We start from the raw sequence: 21,425 nt of genomic DNA, 5'->3' as shown, positions 1-21,425 counted from the left end.
GATATTTTATAATTTTAACATTCGAACAATCTCTCTCGATCGATCACGATCTCGAGTTAAGCGATTTTGTTTTAATATTGATATTTCCTTCTTGCAGAAATATGTGGAGTCATCACTGGGATGGGCAGGGGAACGCGGAGAGGACTCGAGCTACGATTCCGAGTGCGATGACGATGGAGGTCACCGAACAGCCTCACGCACACCCTCCGACACTCTCGCGGAAGAGTTCGCGGAGTACGTCACGCTTGCACCGCCACCACCTAATCAGGTATATACATCAAAATCAAATGTCTTTATTCAAGTAGGCCTTAACAAGAAACTCCGCACCATACATTAGACGTCCCTTCCGTTACTTTTTTTTATAAGTACTCAGAACCCTATCATACTGGCGTTTGTTGAGCGAACGCTTTATCTATTGCTTAGCTAAGGGTAATGAAGAACGTGTGAATAGTTAGCGTTTGTATCTGACTGTATGGCTTACAAGAAAATATCCGTATGTATTGTCCCTTCTTGGATGGTGTTTTGCTAGATATATTGCTTTTTAATAATAGTTTTATAATTTTAGTTTACAGATAAATAAATATTTATAACGTAATTGACACCAAAGTTTTTTGTAGTCGGTTAGAATAACAACAGTGTATTCTACAATATTGACTGAATACTAAAACCGAGAAGCAAAATTCAACTTAAGTAAACAAAAGCGAAACTTTGTGATAAGAAGTTGAAAAACATGTTTATTTGTACTCGAATATAGGGTAGGCTTGAACACGCCACGTAAAATGAACTACAGTATCGTTTTTTACCTAAAAACAAAACAATCAAACAGACATGAAATGACGTATGTACCACCTACTTTATAATAAAGTCACTAGGTACAAATTAGTCATTCATTATGTGTACATTAGGAGTAAATGAGGCGGATTTAAAGGAAATCGATTGTAAATTTTTTTTGGAAATGAAATTTAATTGATTTCAAACATTACGTATAGACAATATATCCTTTACTTTTCAGCAAAACAAATTCTTTAGTTATATTAACAACACTGATGTTTATCGATATTCTGATAGTAAACCAGTCCTTCTCCACCACCAGTCTTCTTCTTCCAGTCTTTAATATTAACCCCACGGTAATTGTCGTATGTTTAGCGTTGAGTGATAATTTTATAACTCGCTTAGCACGATTAGTGGACACATTAAATGTAGGAAATTAATCGTTTCGTTCGATTTAATGCTATCAATATATATAGGTATTTATTTATGATATTTTTATAAGACTTAACATGAATATCCGAAAAGAAGGTTGAATGTTTTGTGATCTTAACAACCAGATATTATAATAATGTATTGTCGTTTAATTCAAGTACTTTTAATTTTTAATTTATAAAATTAAATAGTATATCTCTTCTTCTTTGTAGTACCCATATGCATACATTAAAATTACATAAAAAAAAATTGATTTGTGTGCCAAGTTATATGTATATACTAGCTGTGCCCGCGGCTTCGCCCGCGTTGAAATCAGAGTGTCACAAAGTTTTCCCGGCAAACTTCCAGTGAAACTCTCATCAAATCGGCTTAGCCGTTACGTAAACCTTCCTCTTAAACCGCATGAAAATCCGTTCAGTAGATTTTGAGGGAATCTATCACATCATACACTTTTGGAGACTTTGTTTTATAATACACTAACTGTTGCCCGCGACTACATCCGCATGGTTATAAAGATATGCATTAAGATGTTTAACGCAAATTATTGTTTTATTTCAGTCACTTGAAATGCTTATCAAACTGAGTAACTTTTTAAAAGGCACAATTTAGTATAATTTAATAGTTGTTTTTATAAAACCTCTCTATACACCACATTCTTAGTTTTATTTTCAGGCAGCAGTATAAATAACCTATCAGGCGAACTTATATGTTTCATACAAACTATCAACCCCAATTAAGCCCCTTAGCGGTGGAATATCGCAAAATTCGTTCTTAGCGGACGTCTACTAACTATAATCTACCTCCCTGCCAAATTTCATCTCTGTCCATCCTGGATGGATGAACCCTCCAGCGGTTTTTGAGTTCTCGTGATGAGTGAGTCAGTGACCTTTCTCTTTTATATACACTACCGTCCAAAAGTTTGGAAGCAACAAGATAAAATCAAATAAAATAAAAGTAAGCCATCTTAAATTTTTTTTATTGATACAGAATTAAAAAAATAGACAAAACACACTTCTACAACAATGAAATTAAATAAGTAATATAAAAATTAAATTAAATTTTAGCTTCATCGAAGTGTCCACCCCTCTCTTTAATTACCTTCTCGCATATTCTAGGCATCCTACTAATTAATTTCATAAAATACTGTTCATCTAACTTCTTCCATTCGCTCTGTAATAGTTGCCACAAATGTTCTGAGCTCGTAGGAGATTGATTTTTCACCCTTCTATCTAGTTCATCCCAAACAAGTTCAATGGGAGAAAGGTCAGGTGATTGAGACGGCCACTGCATGATTTTCACATCTTTTTTCTTCCTTAAAAAGTTCTGGCACAGTTTGGACGAATGTTTCGGGTCGTTATCTTGCTGAAAAACGAACCCAGGACCAATAAGATTCAGTCCACCGGGTATGGCGAAATCCTTAAGAATTTTCAAATAGCGTTCCTTGTTTAGTTTTTCGGTTATCCTCACAAGACTTCCGGGTTTATTGTTGCCGAAACACCCCCAAACCATGACATTACCACCACCATGTTTGATAGTAGGCACTGTACAAGCTTCTGAAGCTCTCTCTCCTTTAGATCGGCGCACAAAAACACGTCTATTGGACCCGAAAATCTGAAACTTCGATTCGTCACTCCAAAGAACTTTTTTCCATTGGTTTATTGTCCAGTTTTTATGTTCCTTTGCCCATTCTAGTCTGTTTTTCTTATGCCGAATTGTTAGTTTTGGTTTTTTAACTGCAACACAACCTCTTAGCCCCGCAGACAGTAGTCGTCTTTTAACTGTTGTTATTGACACGGGTGTTCCTCGCGTTTCATTCAGAGATGCGGTAATTTGTGGTGCAGTTAAGCGACGATTCCGTTTAGAAAGAACTCTGATGAAGTTATCCTCTTGACTTGTAGTGGATTTGGGCCTACCAGACCTTTTTCTATCTTCATTTTTGCCAGTTTCTTTTTTTCTAGCGAGGGTGTAGTGGACACCTTTACAAGAAATTCCGAGTTTTTTTGCGATTTGGCGTTCACTGTAGCCTTCCTCACGCAGAGTACAAATAGCGCTTCGCTGTTCAAGTGTGATTTGCTTGCGTTTTGCCATTTTCAATAAAAAAAAAAGACGGTCAAGGAAGTAGTCGAAATCTTTTGAATACAGACGATGTTAATATCACAACCTTCGCGTTCTAATGCTCAAGTGTGACTAAATAAGGTCCAAAAAAGATATAAACTACAAAATATTTTCAATAAAACCGCATCAATGCATGAAAGAAAGTCCCCGGCGGATGAAGTAATAAAACACGTGTTTCGTCAAAATCCAGGAATTTGTTAAAACTCAAGGAATATGCACTAGTAGTCCTTTTGTTTTGTGTTAAAAAATCACAAAAGGTCATAAAACTTTATTTTATTGCTATTATTTACCGCAGGGAGTCGGCAATCTTTTGTTTTGTTTGAAATCAGGTGTGCTTCCAAACTTTTGGACGGTAGTGTATATAGATTACGATGCATTATTTGGACACCATTTCATCATCTATAGAGCACACATTTTACATTTCAAGTCTCTTACTTCAAAAATATAGAACTTTCATACAAACTTCCAACCCCCGTTTTACCCCTTTAAGGGTTGAATTTCATAAAACCAGTTCTTAGCAGATGTCTACACCCCATAAGGAAACTACCTGCCAAATTTCAAGTTTGTATCTGTTATAGTTTTGGAGATTTCGTTATGAGGGAGCCAACCTACCATCCCCCGGTTTAACCCCAAAAAGGAGTTGATCTCTAAAAATACATTATTTGGACACCTTTTCACCATCTATAGAGTTTACATTTTAAATTTCAAGTTTCTTACTTCAAAAACATAGGACTTTCATTCAAACTACCAACCCCCGTTTCACCCCCTTAGGGGTCGAGTTTCGTAAAATCGGTTCTTAGAAAATGTTTACGTTCTATAAGAAACCTACCTGTCAAATTTCAAGTTTGTATCTGTTATAGTTTCGGAGATTTCGTAATGAGTGAGTCAACCTACCATCCTCCATTTTAACCCCAAAAGGGTGTTGATTTCTTAAGATACATTATTTGGACACCTTTTCACTATCTATAGAGCATACATTTTAAATTTCAAGTCTCTTACTTCAAAAACGTAGGACTTTCATACAAACTTCCAACCCCCATTTCACCCCCTTAGGGGTCGAGTTTCGTAAAATCCGTTCTTAGCAAATGTCTTCGACCTATAAGGAGCCTACTTGCCAAATTTCAAGTTTTTAAGTGTTATAGTTTCTGAGATTTCGTGATGAGTGAATCAACCTACCATCCCCCGTTTTAACCCCAAAAGGGAGTTGGTCTCTAAAGATAGATTATTTGGACACCTTTTTATCATCTATAGAGCATACATTTTAAATTTCAAGTCTCTTACTTCTAAAACATAGGACTTTCATACAAACTTCCAACCCCCGTTTTACCCCCTGAGGGATCGAGTTTCGTAAAATTCATTTTTAGCGGTACTTTACGCTGTATAAGGAACCTCCTTGCTAAATTTCAAGTTTGTAGGTGTTATAGTTTCGGAGATTTCGTGATCAGTGAGTCAACCTAAGATCCCCCGTTTTAACCCCAAAAAGGGGTTGATTTCTAAATATTCATTATTTGGTCACCTTTTCACCATCTATAGAGCTTACATTTTAATTTTTAAGTCTTTTACTTCAAAAACATAGGACTTTCATACAAAATTCCAACCCCCGTTTCACCCCCTTAGGGGTCGAGTTTCGTAAAATCCGTTCTTAGCGGATGCCTATGTCTTATAAGGAGCCTACCTGCCAAATTTCAAGTTTGTAGGTGTTATAGTTTCGGAGATTTCGTGATGAATGAGTGACCTTTCGCTTTTATATATATTATAGATTATAATATAAAACAAATATTAGTCCATAAACATTATTAAATCCTTAATTTAAATGACCAGTTTTATATGATTTCGTAGGTACATACTAAATTATAAAACAAAAAGAACCACTTATTGCCTTTTCATGTTATAGTTATTTGAATAGACTTGGAACATTTTGGGTAGATTAAGCAATGTCACTACTACACATATGGGATATTTTTAAAAAAATAATTAGTAAGAGTTAAATATTTTAGCTCTAATACAATAGGTATATCTTATTTATATAATACTATTAATTTATTTAGCTAGCTATAATGCTGTATCTATATTGTTACCGATTATTATCATTGTGTGCAAGTGTTGTCCAAAGCCCTCCGTAAGGAATTTGTTGTTTCATTTAAAGCGCTGTCCTTTCACCATTAGCTATTATACATTTCTCCGATATTTTGTAGTGTGATGATTTGCTAACAATATATTTTTGTTTCACTATCGAGCATACCTAAAAAGTCTTGTATCAAAGTTCTCTTAGGTTCCCACTGGGTTCTCATGATTCCGATAAAAGGGCATGCATTTCTTACTTCTTGGCTGAGCCGTTTCGGTCAATAATAAATGTCTTCCTATTACTAAATTCTTTAATTACAACATTGTGTCGTAATTTCTCTCAGGCTAAAATCGAATTTGCGGTGAAGCTGGGTTATTCCGAACGCCTCGCGCGGACGGCGTTACAACGGCTGGGACCGGATCCTCCGCGTAATGAGTTACTGGCGGAACTCATTAAACTCGCTGCGAAGAGGCCGCCTCGCGCGCCTTCACCACCGCCCGCCGTCGAGCCCGATCCGCCGCTCGAGCGCGCATCTTTACGACACATTGTAATCGACGGAAGCAACGTTGCTATGAGGTAACATAACTAACTTATAAACAATGAAAAATATCAATATAAATGTCTATAACATACACACACGGTCGTCTTTTCCTATGATAAGCAACTTATTGCTTGTATTATAGCCAATTAATATTGGTTAGTACTTTTTCTTTTTGAATAATACATACAATACAAGCTACTCCAGAATAAATAAATAAATAAATATTTTTTAACATACACACACGGTAATCTGTTCCTAAGGTAAGGAAATTTAATAGTTGTATTATAGATAACAGCCGACTATTTTATATAAATATTTGTTTGATAAATATACATAGAAATAATACATATATAAATACAAATATTCCAGACTCGGGTCGGGAATCGACCCCATAACCTCTGGAGCAAAAACAGCGTCACTACAAATTGCGCCAACGGCCTAGTCAAAATAGATGTACAGATATAGTTTAACTTGACTTATCTATGCTACAATAACTCTTTCTCATTACAGCCATGGCAACAAGGAGGTGTTCTCGTGTCGAGGTATCGAGATATGCGTCGACTGGTTTCGGGCTCGAGGTCACAAAGACATCACAGTGTTTGTGCCGAAGTGGCGGAAGGAAGCGTCGCGGCCTGACAACCCCGTGGCGGACCGTGACGCTCTCGACCGGCTCGAACGTAACCGTGTCCTCGTCTACACGCCCAGCCGTCTCCTCGGCGGTAAACGCCTAATCTGCTATGACGACAGATACATCCTAAAACTTGCGGCTGAAACGGACGGAATCGTTGTCTCAAACGATAACTATAGGGACCTCGCGGCCGAAAGTCCCGAATTCCGAAAAGTGGTCGAAGAGAGGCTTTTAATGTTCTCCTTTGTCAATGATAGATTTATGCCTCCCGACGATCCTCTAGGCCGATCTGGTCCGACGCTGGACGCTTTCCTAAGGGCTCCACCATCCCGAACTGACCCGCCTCCCGCGTGTCCCTACGGACGAAAGTGCACCTACGGAAATAAATGTAAATTCCATCACCCGGAACGTGCAGGAAGACCTCACAAATCTGTAGCCGAAAAATTATCCGAGCGCGCCGCTCGTAAAGCGCGTGATTTGCACACGTTAAGTCTTCCACCCAGTGGTCGTCCCTCAGATAGTAAGAGGCCCTTAGCTCGAGCTCATTCCGCAACACCGAGACTTGCCGATGCGTCGTTAGTGTCGCACTTCGATAGAGCGCAAGTACCGGGCCCCTCACAACCTCCAGACCTGAATCCTCATCGAAAACTCGCACGACAGCTAACTTTAAACCCAGTGTGTGATCCTAGACTACATGCAGCGGCCACACGTGTGTCTTCAGCTCCGGTAGGTGCGGCCGCAGCATTAGGTCCGCCATTGACAGGTGTATCTTTATCCCCTTGTGCTTCAGAAGGCGCCCTACAGCATTGGGAGGCAAGGCGACGAATGCACTTCCATTTAGCGGGGATATTCCCCGAAGCACAAGTTGCGGAAGCAATGTCGACCTATCCAGAAGAAACCGACCCGCAAAAAATGTGTGCAATTATTTTAGACCGATACAGACCCAGCGAGGCTACGTTACCTCGTCCGACGCATTGACACTCTTTACACGACATTTCAAGCTCAAGTTTGAGCGATGTTGCTTGTAAATAAATGAATTTCTAACCTTTAAAAGAAGGACCAGGACTTATTCTCGATTTTTTTTTTGAAATTGAGTTTATAAATCCTTAAAGAAAAGCGGGCAAACGGTGATAGTAATCGTTATTATTGCCAGCTTTTTATTTCAAGTATAATTGTTATGAAATTAACTGACATTAAAAAGAGATAAAAATAGCAATCCTATAATTCAAGACTAGTAAAAGTGTAAGTTTAATAAAAATAAACCCTTTAGACTTCCAAATATGAAGTTTTACCCTACGGACGACGACATTTTATATGCATATTTTACAATAAGTTAAAACTTACGACGTAAGGAGAAAATGCGCAAGTTACACTATAAGCTATGCTTTGTTTTATTAAAGGAAAAATAACATATTAAGGCATTTAACTTTGTACATTCTCGTTTGCTTGGACAAACGCTTCTGCGAAGCGCAAGTCCCTATTTAATTATTGTTTAAGTTAGATTTAAGCATGTACAAATGAACGTTTTAAACTATGTACTGAAGTTATACCATTCGTAACATTTAACTGACTATTAACTATTCAATTTATTTCTTTAATTATATATTTAAGAAGTCAAACTTTCGTTAACATGTAAAAAAAAAATCGTAAACTGATGATCTAAATCTAAAATACAAAAATTTTATGTTCTAAATTAGAGCTAAGCAATGAAAAAGCATTCGGTCCTTATAATAGACCGAATGCGATATGGCACTAATAATAATAAAAATATTATAGTGTAAAAATATAGGTAGTTGCTTTTGTGTATTGCAATAACGTTTATTTTGTGATGGTAAAAATGTATTTGGTACTGTGTACCAAGTAAGAAGTTAAATATCTGATAGTTTATTAATGATATAGCTTTTTTATTTAGAGTTTAAGTAAACGATATTGTTATATTTTAAATTGAATACAGAAGATGGAACAACGAATTTTTTTCCATATCTCTGTTATTGGCGACCATTTTGAAATGAAGTCTATCGTACTAACAGAATGAGATGTTGATTTCATTTGGTGTGAGCTTCATTGTTAGTACATTGAAGGTGCTTATAAGGCCAAACGTGAAACAATATGTATTATTATATATTATTATAGTCATATTTACACTATATGTTGTTTGATTTTTATTAAATTGAACTGTTAAAAAACCTTAAATGCAATGCATCAAATGTAAGATAAATTTTATCTACTTGCCTGTTATACTTCATATAACATGATTTTTACATTTATATGAAGTATAGCAATGTATCTTATTGTTAGTTATTATTTTATAATCAAATTTTGCCAGTTAATATATAAAGTATTATCTATCTGACAAAGTTTGATTATTCATACTTGTAATTGATATTATGGTTAAATTAGGTTAGCAAATAAACAATACTAACAAACAACTGACAATTATTATCCAGTACTGCTAAAACCTTCCATTTACGGCATGTTAAATTTTTTGTCTATAATGCAATATATTTAAGAATAAAGTATCTGATTAGACAATGGTTTATTTATTTTTCTTAAACTGTTAAACTTTGTTATCTACTGTGATTGTAATAATAATAAGATTGCCAGAACAACTATTACTTTATGCACAATACAAATTTATGGTCAATAAAGTCAAAAAATAAAAACAAATAAATTACATAATATATAGGTGTTCGACTTCTAACTGCGTTCCTTAAAATGGGAGTATAAATCACATTCCTATGAAAAAAAATTCCTAGCTCTTTTAAAATTAAATTTTTCTTAATATGTTCAAGCTCTGGCTACGTATCTCTGCATAATCGTCCAATGCTGTTTTTCTTAGCCCTAAATAATGTTGATAAAGTAAAATATTAATACTAACTGTCGCATACAACAATTTCATTCAAATTTATAAATGGTCTAGGAATATTTTTTTACAACACACTTAGTCTATTATACACATACAGGTCTCCCATTTGAAGGAATGCAGTTAGGAATTTAACACTGTATATGTATTGTAGACAAATTAGTATAGTTATCAATATACTTTAATTAAATTTCGCACAGAAAAGAAAACTAAAATATACAGTTTATAAAAAAATTATTTAAAATACATAAATCTATTCTATAATTTCATTAGCTTTTCTTTTTCTATTTGGATTATTTGATATTTTCTTTAATATCATTCTCATATATTTCTTACTATCTACTTTACTTTCATTTTGCTCAGTAGGTAACTTGATAAAATTTTGTCCACCAAATTTATTAATTTTTTCACTTTCTGGTTTATTAGATGGCACAAATACTCTAGTTTTTTTACTAGTTCTAAATAGATAGGGATTCCTGGACGGTTCATTACTGACATTCGTTATTTTTTGTGAATCTTCTTTTTCTAATTGTTTGTTTTCTAAATTAACACTGTCAGAGATATTATTAGGCGATTCCTTTAATTGTGGTTTGTGCTTTTCATATATTTCTTTCACAATTTTACTGATTTCTGATAAACATCCTTTTTTTACAGCTAAACAACTTGTTTGTATTCCAAAATTGTTTTTGGTTAATATTTTTAAATTGTTTAAACAAATTACTGGTATATTGGAAGATATGCATGCTTCAGTAATTGATTGTACAATAATTTTTGGTTCAATTAATGCCTCTATTATTACCGCTGAACAATCATTGTTTATTATAGCACTTCTACAAACAGCCATTCCAAATAAAAGCCCATCAACTTTTCTGAAATAAAATGGCTGTTTATTCTTATGTATCTGTATATTTTTTATGTTTCTTGTAGCCTGCTCATGACAATTTCTAACTACTAAAGTTTGGCCAAAAGACTTGAACTTAGAGGTATTGTCTAACATTGCAAACTAGAATTGTATACAAATCACTGTACAAATCTTTTAATGTAGTAAACAATACATATGCATTAAGAAGATATGTATAGAATCTTTAATACTTACTCAATTGGCTGTGGTTTTGGACGTTCATGTTTTGGTATTAATTTCAATTCATTCCAATGAGGCTTTTTTAAATCGGGAATATTGATACGATGTTTGATTAGGGCAGAAATCAATAAATTTTCTTCAGTTTCTGTAACTGTTGACCTGTGTAACAAATATTTATATTAAACAAATGAATACTCCAATTTTATATCATGAATATAAAATAATTCATACCACGAAACAGGGTCAGGTCGACATATAACATTTTTTATAGTTTTTTTAAGCTTCCCTTTATTTATCGTATTTTTTTTCTTTTTTAATTTCGTGGCTTCCATTTTATTTAAGTTGTAGAATTTGTTATTATATAGGGTTTATAATAGTTTAATTATTGTTTTTTTTTTTTTTTAAAATAACATTCGATATTGAAGGTTAGTTATTTTACGCACATTTACAAAACTTAAACATAGGAACAATAAAAAAAAGAGAAAGAAAAAGATGTACGCTATTTAAAGCCTACGATGAAGCTTAAAAACAACAATTGTGTTCACTTGTTTCTTAAAGGCAGAATAAAACCAACAATATTTATGCAAAAAATATAAACAACACGGGATATTATCAAAACACTATTTTAAATGTCACCTATGACCACAGAGTACTATGATATGAACAGGAACCTATGACATTGACAGTAAAACTTTTTTACATACTATTTTACTCTGTGAGGTAATTACAACAATTTATACGGTAGCGAGAAAGCGCGGGAACTTTGAAGTGAAAAGGCGGTCTTTTTTTTTCAAAAATATTTTATTAATTTTATAATTCATTCACTGGAGTTTTTTATAAATAAATACTTATAAATTAATCAAGAGATGGGGAGAAGTAAGAAAAGGAAAAAGAAGGAGGAAGGTAACGCTGAGGACGACTCGTTGAGCTCCGACTCCGAGTCCATAAAATCTGTTGAGCTAACAGACGCCGAAAGGTATGCCCCGTTTCGGGTAGCCGATTACGTGCGGCACTACCCTGAGAACGGGGGTAATTTTGACTATATTGTATTCCTGGAGAGTACAGAGGCTGACAAGCCAATTGGAACAAGAGACATGATGACACTCGCTAATAGCATAAAAAAATATAATAAAGGCGTGAAACAACTAAAACGCATTAATAAAAGTAAAGTTGGAGTTATCTTTGATAGACCTGCTTTTGCTAACGCGGTCTTAGGCAACAAAAAATATCTTGATGGGTACAAACTTAAAGCTTCCCTTCCGGCTGCCGCTACAGAGGTCACTGGGGTAATTTCTCATGTGCCTATAGAATTATCCAATAAAGAAATATATTCAGCTCTAACTAGCACGAAAAATATTATATCTATACGTAGATTTATGCGACGTGTAAGAGAAAATGGAGAAATAAAATTAATCCCCACAAAAACAATTTCTATAACCTTTTCCTGTCCCAATTTACCAGATAGTGTGGACCTCAACAGCTGGCGGTTCGAAGTACGGCAGTACATCCCGCCAGTAAAGCAGTGTCTAAAGTGTTTAAGGTATGGTCATATTGCAAAATTCTGTAAAAATTCACAAAGATGCAGCATTTGTGGCGAAGGTCACAATTTTAAAGATTGTCAGACTCCTTATACCGCAGCCAGTTGTTGTCACTGCTCTGGCAATCACATTGCCATATCCCCTGCATGCCCTGTTAAAAAAGAAAAAATCCAGCTTAACAGAGATAAATTTCAGAAAAAAAGCTTTGTTGATGTTTTAAACAGCTCTCACTTTCCATCATTAAACAAAACTGATCAGTTCTTATCTCTTTTAAATTCCGAAATAATACTCAAATCTATTACAGAAGCTTTAGTAAAACTTATAACACTAAACAAAAATAATGAAATACCTATCTCTTCCCAAAATATTAAAAATGTCCTGCAAGATACATTAAAAAAGGTTACTAATAAATAATTTGTACTTTATGGATACTTTAAATATTGTGCAATGGAATGCTCAGAGTATTCTACACAATCAACATATTTTTAATTATTTCCTTTTGGACAAAAATATTCACATTGCGTTAATTTGTGAGACTTGGTTAAAGCCTTGTCAAAAATTTAAGATACGTCATTACAATGTAATTCGTCTTGATTCAGGAAACACCCACAATGGCGTAGCCATATTAATACATAGCTCTATTTCTTATTCTAAAATTGATACTTTTTATGATGACTCCATTCAAAATGTTGTTGTTCGTATAAAATACTCTAGCAACAAAGAACTTACTATCATAAGCTTTTACAGTCCAACTAATTGCAATCCTGCTTTTTCTAAATCTAAACTAGACAGGTTAATTAAAAGTTTACCAGAACCAATCTTCCTAGCAGGAGATTTTAATGGCCTAAACTCAGCCTGGGGCTGTTCTACTTCTAATTGTCGAGGCAAAGACATTTTAGAGTCTATCAATAACAATAATTTGGTTATACTTAATGACGGAAGTATGACCACTGTTGGTTCGCACATATGGAGACAGAATGCTCTTGACTTAACCATAGTATCACCTTCATTGGCTCTAGAGTGTGACTGGTCAGTACATGACGATCCCTTAGGCAGCTACCACTTTCCTGTAATCACAAAAATTTTACTTAATAACAATCATTACAATGCCACTCCTATTCCCAATAGTAGCTCACTACCCTGCTTCCCTAACCTGAACAACGTTGATTGGAACATTTATAATTTAAATGTCCAACTATTGCTCACTGAATTTTCTCTTGATACACAAGACCCCCTTCATAACTACACAAAATTTACAGATATTTTACACTCAGCACTGTGGAAATCATCTTCTATTTCTAAGCACTCTTTGGTTAATACAGCTTTATCTTCATGCTCTCCTTCTAACTTAAATAAAAAAAAAAAACTTCTTCCTTGGTGGAATTTCAATTGCACCAAAGCCGTATTAAATAGCAAAAACGCTTATTTGACTTTTAAATCTGATCCCACTGAGGCTAATTACATTAATTTTAAAAGACTACAAGCCACCAAAAAATATATTATCAGAAATGAGAGAAGAAACAGTTGGATAAAACTTTGTGAACAATTTAACAGATCGACTCCTATATCAGTCATTTGGACGTATATGCGAAAATTTAACAAAAGCTATTTTCCACCTTCCCATAACAACTCTGACTATTCTTGGATCTTTGATTTTCTCAAAAAATATACTCCAGATACTGTAGAGCCAGCCTTTAATCTTAATTCTTTCTGCCATATTCTTCCTAATCAAAATTTTATTATAAAATCTTTTACCATTGTCGAATTAAATTCTGCTATTTCATCCAGAAAAGACTCTACACCTGGCCTTGACTACATTTCATATAAAATGCTTAAACACCTGTCTTCTCAATCTAAACTAATTTTATTAAATATCCTGAATCTTCTTTGGGAGCATAATCTTATTCCTATGGATTGGAAGGTTGATTGTTTAGTACCTATCTTAAAACCCAACAAGGACAAGTTTAACTTTGATTCATATAGACCTATAGCATTGACTTCTTGCATGGGAAAAATATTTGAACAACTTTTAAAACAAAGATTGGAACATTTCATAGAGTCTAATCATATTTTACCTTCTAATCAGTTTGGTTTTAGAAGAGGCAGGTCTTCAAGGGAGAGCATTGCTCACTTACATCTTGATATTTATAATGCTATACAATCAAAGCAAGCTCTCGCTGGAGTTTTCTTCGATGTAGTTGGAGCCTTTAATAATGTTAACCATCATATTCTATCCACGGAATTAGCTGCGATTGGTTTACCTGTAAAAGTTATACAATGGATTTTTAATTTTTTGCACAGTAGGAAGGTATTTGTTAAGTATAATAATAGACTTATTGGTCCAAGGCTTTCTCATAAAGGTACATGTCAAGGTAGCATTTTGAGTCCATTGATTTTCACACTTTATATACATAGATTAAACTTAATTCTAGGCTCTCATATATACAATTTACAGTTTGCTGATGATTTGGTAGTCTATTGTTCTAGTAATAATATAACTACCCTAAATCTTAAGTTAAACGAAGCTTTAGTTAAATTAAATTCTTATTTTAATTATCTTGCATTGGACATTAGCTTTGAAAAGTCTAAAGTCATAGTTTTTAATAAAGTAGGGTCTGAAAGAATTAAAATAAACTATAATAATATATCTCTTCTTATCACAAATGAAGTTAAATTTTTAGGTGTTATATTCATGAATAACTTATCATGGAACAAATATGTAGACCACATAGTTGATAGAGCTCTTAAGGCTCTTAATATTTTAAAGTCTCTTGCAAAAACATATTGGGGTTCTGATCCAAAAATCCTTCTTACCCTATATAAATCTCTTGTACGCAGTCATTTTGAATATGGATTTCTATGTTTTTCTGCTAATGACAAGTTGGTTAACAAATTAAATATTATTCAAAATCACAGCCTGAGACTTATCACTGGCGCCATGAAAACAACCCCAATTAATTCGTTACAGGTCGAGTGCAACATTTCCCCTTTACACCTTAGATTTAAATATTTGAAATACTGTTTTTTGCTAAAACTGTTTTCCATTAGTAATCATCCTCTAATTAAAAAGCTTAATTACTTACATAGTAAATATCCTGTAAATGCTCCATTAACTTCTAATAACCCATTTATTCTCTTCGAATATTCATTCATGTTAAATCTAAATAACCAACACAAAATACACAGTTCTAGCAATTGGATGTGTTACGAAAAGGAGTTTGACTGTCTTATTAATCAAATCGATATTATTATTGACCATAAGCTAAAAGAGCGCCAGGAAGTTTACAACCTCATAGCACAATACTCTGATAAGTTCAAACAAGTTTACACAGATGGATCAAAAAATGATATAAATGTTTCCATGGCCTATTATGTACCTCATCTGAAGTTTGGCCAAGGCGTCAGATTGAAAAAGGAGATATCAATATTTACAGCTGAAGCTCTAGCAATTACTGCTGCCCTAGAATTCATTAAAAAACAAACTAATCAATATTGGCTGATCATTACTGACAGTATGAGCGTTCTAAAGGCTTTAGATAATTATCAATTCAGTGCTAATACAAACTTCATCATTTTAGAAATAAGACATCTCCTTTATCAACTATCCAGAAGAAACTACAACATCAAATTATTGTGGACACCTTCACATATAGGAGTAAGGGGAAATGAACATGTGGACTTTCTGGCACGTTCAATTGTTGACAGTGACAGCGGCAGCCCTGTTGATGAGAATGTTGCCGTACCATACACTGATCTATTAGTTGCTATTAAATCAAAAATCCTATCTGATTGGCGTGATCTTTGGCGACAAACCTTGTTAAGAAAAGGATCTTGGTATGCTCAGATAAATCAAGATATTGGAAAAAGTCCTTGGTTTACTAAATCGCATCAACATAGAAGCAGAAAATATTATACAATACTATGCCGCTTGAGATTTGGACATTGCAGATTTAATGCACATTTGAATCGTATGCGTATCATCTCATCGCCCGTTTGCCCACATTGCACCAACAACTCTACACAGTCTTTAGATCACATATTTTTTGAATGCTCCGCTTTTAATCTGGAACGCCTCTTATTTATAGCCAACTTGTTATCAACTTCTGGACCAAAAAATGTCCCGCGCAATACACAAGATTTATTGACTAATTTGGATAACTATACTAATATATTTGAATTTATTTGCAATACTATCAATGATATTTGAAACAGGATCAGGACCTTCATTCATCGGATGTGAAATTTTATTTTGATATTTCAGGCTTCGGCCTATTACAGACTTGGTTTCGACCTCGCCTATCACTTATAGACAAAGAAGAGTAGACGAAAATATGAAATTTCAGACTTGGTTTCGGCCTTACTCTACCAGTCATCGAATCAGAAGAACAATAAAGTTACTTCAGACTTGGCTCCGGCCTTTTGATATATCAGAACGAAACTTACAAATTCAGACTAGGCTGTATGGATTATAGTCCTTTGCCTTTCCCTATTGGGGATAAATTTTAAAACAACATTATACGGTAGCATTGAAGCTTAAAATTTTGGGATATATAAAAAAATGTTATCATAAAAAAGTTTTATTTAAAAAGAACTAGATTTTTTTTTATAAATTTTATTAAAATTTGTTACAAGTTTTTCAAAAAATAAATTATAATCATATATTCTGTAAAATCCTATACTTATTGTTACCTACCATTTAAATTTGTAATTCTGAACAATTATTAAAATATTGGATTTTATGTCGATATTACTCTTATTGTTTATTCGCTTAGTACCCGAACAGTAGAAAGATGGTGATGCCACCTTCCGAATGGTTAATACCTATTCATTTACGATTAGTCAGCCACTATCTTTGTTGTCTGTTTTGCAGGGTAGTTACACAAAAAAAAAACTGTTATCATTTAAATTTATGCTTCTAATATTTTTAACTGACTTCGAAAAAGGAGGAGGAGGTTACTCAATTCGACCGTATAAATATATTTTTTTTATGTATGTTCGGAAATAACTTCGTTGTTTATGAACCGATTTGGATAATTCTTTTTTCGTTAGAAAGGAGATAACCAAGGGTGATACTATGATAAGGAAACGGACGAAGGATCTGATGATGGGATTCTAAAGAAATTGAGGGAAACTGTCGAAAATTGTAGTGACGACTAGTGCGTTTGTTAATTTTTTTTCGCCTACTTACGTTGTATTACTTGTCGATGTAATTGAAGTCGGTTTTTTTCGTTTGCGGGCAAACGCAATTTTTTTTTAATTGACAAACAAATATAATTCTACATACGTTTAATATCAGAGTTATAACAATGAAACTAAAACTAAAAACCTTAAATATAATATATTATATATATATATATATATATATATATATATATATATATATATACATATACATATATATATTGTATTCTACATTATATAAGCTTATTTTCAACCAGTTATCTAATAGAGCTATTTACATGTAGCAGAACTATTTACTTATATGCGAGCAGCGTTATTCTGCCTTTGTTGACATACGGTGTCGACACGTGTACATTGACGAAGGGACAAGTTCATTAGTGCTTGAGGTATCTCTCAAAGATAAGATCAAAAATGAGACTATCCGCGAGATAAAGAAATTAAACGACTTAACCTACAGAATTAGCAAGTTAAATTAGCAGGGGTCTAATCATCTGTGTCTCAGGACCGATGGCCGTTGGAGCAGACGTGTCCTGGAGTGGAGATCGCGTGTTGGCAAACGCAATGAGTATCGCGCTCCATCCCGCTGAATCGGCGATTTACATAAAATAGCTGGTGAAGGCTGGATGAGGATTGTGTAAAACCTTTGTCTTAAAGGCCTATGCTCGACAGTGAGAGATCGTAGTCGAAGGCTGACTCCTTCTGCGAAGAGGTATTGACGCAGAAAGAGACCGCGGAGCGGGCCAGGGAAGAAGACGCCTCTGCTGACCCACTCCAGCGCAGACGTACGGGGGTAAGGAGACGGTTTGTCCGCCTTCTCACTCCCTTAATAGTGGGGGTCCGTCTTCCACAGTCTTCCGACTGTCGGCCAGCTGGACGACACAACCCCACGTCTGAGGGGTGGCCTTGTTGTGAGCGAGGCCACCCCACCTTTGTGCCGGGCCCGAAGGTTTCGTCGAATGCTAGCGCAACCCCATCTCGCCCCACCCAGGCGGATGACTACTCACTAGTGGTGGTTTTTGGTCAGTAAAAGTCTGACATAACGTCGCCGATGCCCCCGCGCTTAAGGGGTATCCATGTGGATTTTCCCCACGTCAAAAAAAGGCTTGTGGAAAACCTGGCATGTTTTTGGCTTAGGAAGACCTATACTTAGTAGACTAGACTGCGATAGGCTGAGGTGAGGTATAATAGATATAGTTATCAAATTCAGATTTGTAGTAGGCTGGCTATTCAAATAGTGAGCAAGCTATTAACAGAGAACCAGTTCATTGTTTTTTCGACCAGGTTTTATTTTACTTGGTTTACCAAGCGCAGGCGCACTTGCAATCCGAGTGAGAAGTAATGAACATTGACACAGAATCTCTAAAATAAGCAGAAAATATACAATTTGTAATATCAAGACACAAGCGATATATTTAAACCATTCTTTAGTAGCGCGGGAATATAGGTTATGTGATGTATTTATTCTTTTCATATCAATGAAACATCTATAAAAGCTTGCATTGACATTTTTAAATGAATAGGTATATCTGTATTTACCATAATATATTTCATTCTTTATTTCTTATATCGTGACATCTTACGAAAAGAATATAACAATGAAATGCCATGGTTTAGTGTGCGTTCATTGGGAAAAACTGAGAAAATTAATTATTTTCATTGTTATTCTATGTGCTTTGAGAAGGATTTTTTTCGGATATGAATCGGAAAGCATTACATTTAAATTTCCACGTGAACGAAGTCGCGGACAATAGATAGTGATTTAATAAAAAAATAAAAAACTTAACAATAGTTTTATTATATTACAAAGTGTAAAATAGTTATTGAAATAAACATAAAAATAATCAATTTCCTTGTTGAAAGATACCAAGTGGTAATAGAACCAAATCGGTGTTAGTACTGACAATAATCGCTCTCATTAACATCATATCATCTGGTGTGTATCTCCAGCCGCTGAGCTGACCGAGACTTCGAAGGTTCGGGCAGGTTTCCATCAATAGCTCCACTGTGTCTTGCGTCAGACGAGGTGCGTTTGGAAACCAAATTGCTTCTAAATTATCGAACTTATAACGCCGGAACATACTGAAAATGATAATAACGACTTGTTTAAAATTAATTTTGACCAATTTTTAAACTTTATTTGTCCCTAGATTTTCTCGCAAAAATAAGATTAATGTGGTAAAACTATATATAAAATTAATGTTCAGTAAAGTTTTATACCTATATACCTAAATCATTTGCTTTATACTGTTCTTTACTAATCGATTCTGACTTTTATTTTATAATTAATAATAAAACATTAGAAATAAAACAAATAAGACGCATGAAACTTACCGCGCCATATCCTGATCGTCTAATTTTATTTCATCCCCAATTATTAACTTTTTAAGTTTAGGACTACTAGTCATTAGGTACTTCAAACAGGGCGTAGATAGATTGCCCTGTATGATCTCGATATGTTCAAGCTTATTAAAGGGTATTTCTTCTTCATGAGTCGCCGTCTGTATCGAATAGAATTCCAAACTTTCTAAATTCTGACAAGTTTCCGCTATTCTCGTAAAATTAAACGACCCTAATGAACCGGAAAGCAGAAGCGTTACAATTTTATATCCTATTTTGTCAAGCAATTGATGTAGTTCATGACACTGAAATTTATTTAATTTTATCTTATTCAATAAACTTAAATCCTTAATCATCGGCAACACTCCTTGGTCGGGTTCTTCTAAATAAATGGTTTCTATATTTGGACATAACGCAACAATAGCTCTCATCGTTCTCGTATTGGTTTGAGAGTCGTGAACGTATTGCAACTTACTTTTAAATCCCGATGGGCAATCATTATTATAGAGGTAGTACAATGCCTTTCCAACAAACGAATAACATCCGAGATTCGTAAGATTTGGTAATCGTCGTATCAAAAGGGCTACGTCTGTGTGGTCAATGTTTTCCTCTCCGTACATCCCTATATTTACAACAGATAAATTTTGAGTGAGCTGTGGGTTACCAGTGAGCATGGCATCAATACCTATTTCTGTTATATCAGTTTCACCAGATATGTCCAGTAACTTTAAAACTTTATTGTTTTCACCAATGAATTTCAGAACTTCATCATTAGCTATATAAGGTATATTCAAAGAAGTCAAGTGTACTAAATTTCTAATTATCTCGTAAAAAAGTGACAGCTGTTCATCTTTAACCCACACACCTTTCAAATTGAGCGATGTAAGGTGTCGGCCTTGTTCTGCAATCAACTCAAGGACTTTTCTGTAATAGGAGCAGGGAAACATGCCCGTCGCTAAACTTTTCACATTTTCTTTTAGAAGCAGTCTCATTGTATAATATCTGATAGAGGGATCTAAGTATTCTGAGCTTAAAATTAGATTGAGAAGATCTTGAAAGATATCACTTGTAGCTCCCATACTTTCGTAGTACGACGATACCATCGCGAACGGTAGAGCAACATCTTCGTCGGCGGCAACTTGCGCTAACGTATGTATTAATTGTCTAGCTACTAATGATAAAGTCATTTCTTGTAAAGGAACAACGGGACATTTCGGCGACATTTTCGCAGCACTATATTTATTTAACTAATAATCACTTTCACTTAAATCTCACTATCTCACTATATCGTAAGCATTACACTGTAGTACTGCGACTTTCGATTTTCAGAACAGAAAGAAATGAAAAATTCGTAAAGCTATTTAGCGCACGCGCATCCCACATTTGGCGCGGCGCCAACTCTATATAATTTCAAACTCACACAACCCTATCTTTATTTATAGAACTTTTATATTCAAAACGTGTTTATAACGTTCACCGTACATAATAGACAATCTAAATTAGTTATATTAAGACACAATAATACGACTCAATCGTTGAACTTGGCGTACATATTTTTTGCCATAAATATTTAACTAATGTAGTGATAATCAAAAATAAAAAAGAAACCAGAACTTATATTATTTATTTTATTTCATACACTTAAGTTAAATAAATTTACAACTTATACTAAAACTACATTAACTAATAAACCTTCCTGGTTCCTGACACAAATGTGTAATAACGAAAATAATTTACGGAATTCGACTTTTAACACTTGCAGATGTTTGTTTTTTTTTTATAGTATTCAGAATATTTGATATTTGCACTGAATTTTGCATATTATTTAATGTATGGTACAATTTTATGATTAGTACATATATGTTTTTTTTGG

General features: G+C 34.3%; 3 protein-coding genes across 3 annotated transcripts in view; 1 reads left to right on the top strand and 2 right to left on the bottom strand.

Moving 5' to 3' along the window:
- LOC123660734 (probable ribonuclease ZC3H12B) overlaps positions 1-9,084 on the top strand; it is a 39,186-nt gene extending 30,102 nt beyond the window's left edge. Inside the window, exons 2-4 of the mRNA XM_045595783.1 lie at positions 98-268; positions 5,727-5,959; positions 6,435-9,084. Of these exons, the coding sequence (XP_045451739.1) occupies positions 98-268; positions 5,727-5,959; positions 6,435-7,530 (1,500 nt within the window). The 3' untranslated portion in view covers positions 7,531-9,084. The remainder of the gene's footprint in view (positions 1-97; positions 269-5,726; positions 5,960-6,434) is intronic.
- A 65-nt stretch (positions 9,085-9,149) lies between these two features.
- Positions 9,150-10,828, bottom strand: LOC123660735. The gene is made up of 3 exons (XM_045595784.1): positions 10,728-10,828; positions 10,512-10,655; positions 9,150-10,284 (listed from the first exon to the last, which is right to left on the bottom strand). The coding sequence occupies exons 1-3, from the start codon at positions 10,826-10,828 to the stop codon at positions 9,669-9,671; spliced, it is 861 nt and encodes a 286-aa protein (XP_045451740.1). The 3' UTR covers positions 9,150-9,668.
- An 8,163-nt stretch (positions 10,829-18,991) lies between these two features.
- On the bottom strand, positions 18,992-20,917 carry LOC123660696. Its single transcript, XM_045595745.1, has 2 exons — positions 19,547-20,917; positions 18,992-19,294 (listed from the first exon to the last, which is right to left on the bottom strand). The coding sequence occupies exons 1-2, from the start codon at positions 20,773-20,775 to the stop codon at positions 19,057-19,059; spliced, it is 1,467 nt and encodes a 488-aa protein (XP_045451701.1). The 5' UTR covers positions 20,776-20,917; the 3' UTR covers positions 18,992-19,056.
- Positions 20,918-21,425: the final 508 nt, after the last annotated feature.

Source organism: Melitaea cinxia, chromosome 15 (genome assembly GCF_905220565.1).
Source record: "Melitaea cinxia chromosome 15, ilMelCinx1.1, whole genome shotgun sequence".
In the NCBI taxonomy this organism is placed as follows: domain Eukaryota; kingdom Metazoa; phylum Arthropoda; class Insecta; order Lepidoptera; family Nymphalidae; genus Melitaea; species Melitaea cinxia.
Note: the sequence above shows the minus strand (reverse complement) of the source record. Positions and strands in the feature narration are given on the sequence as shown.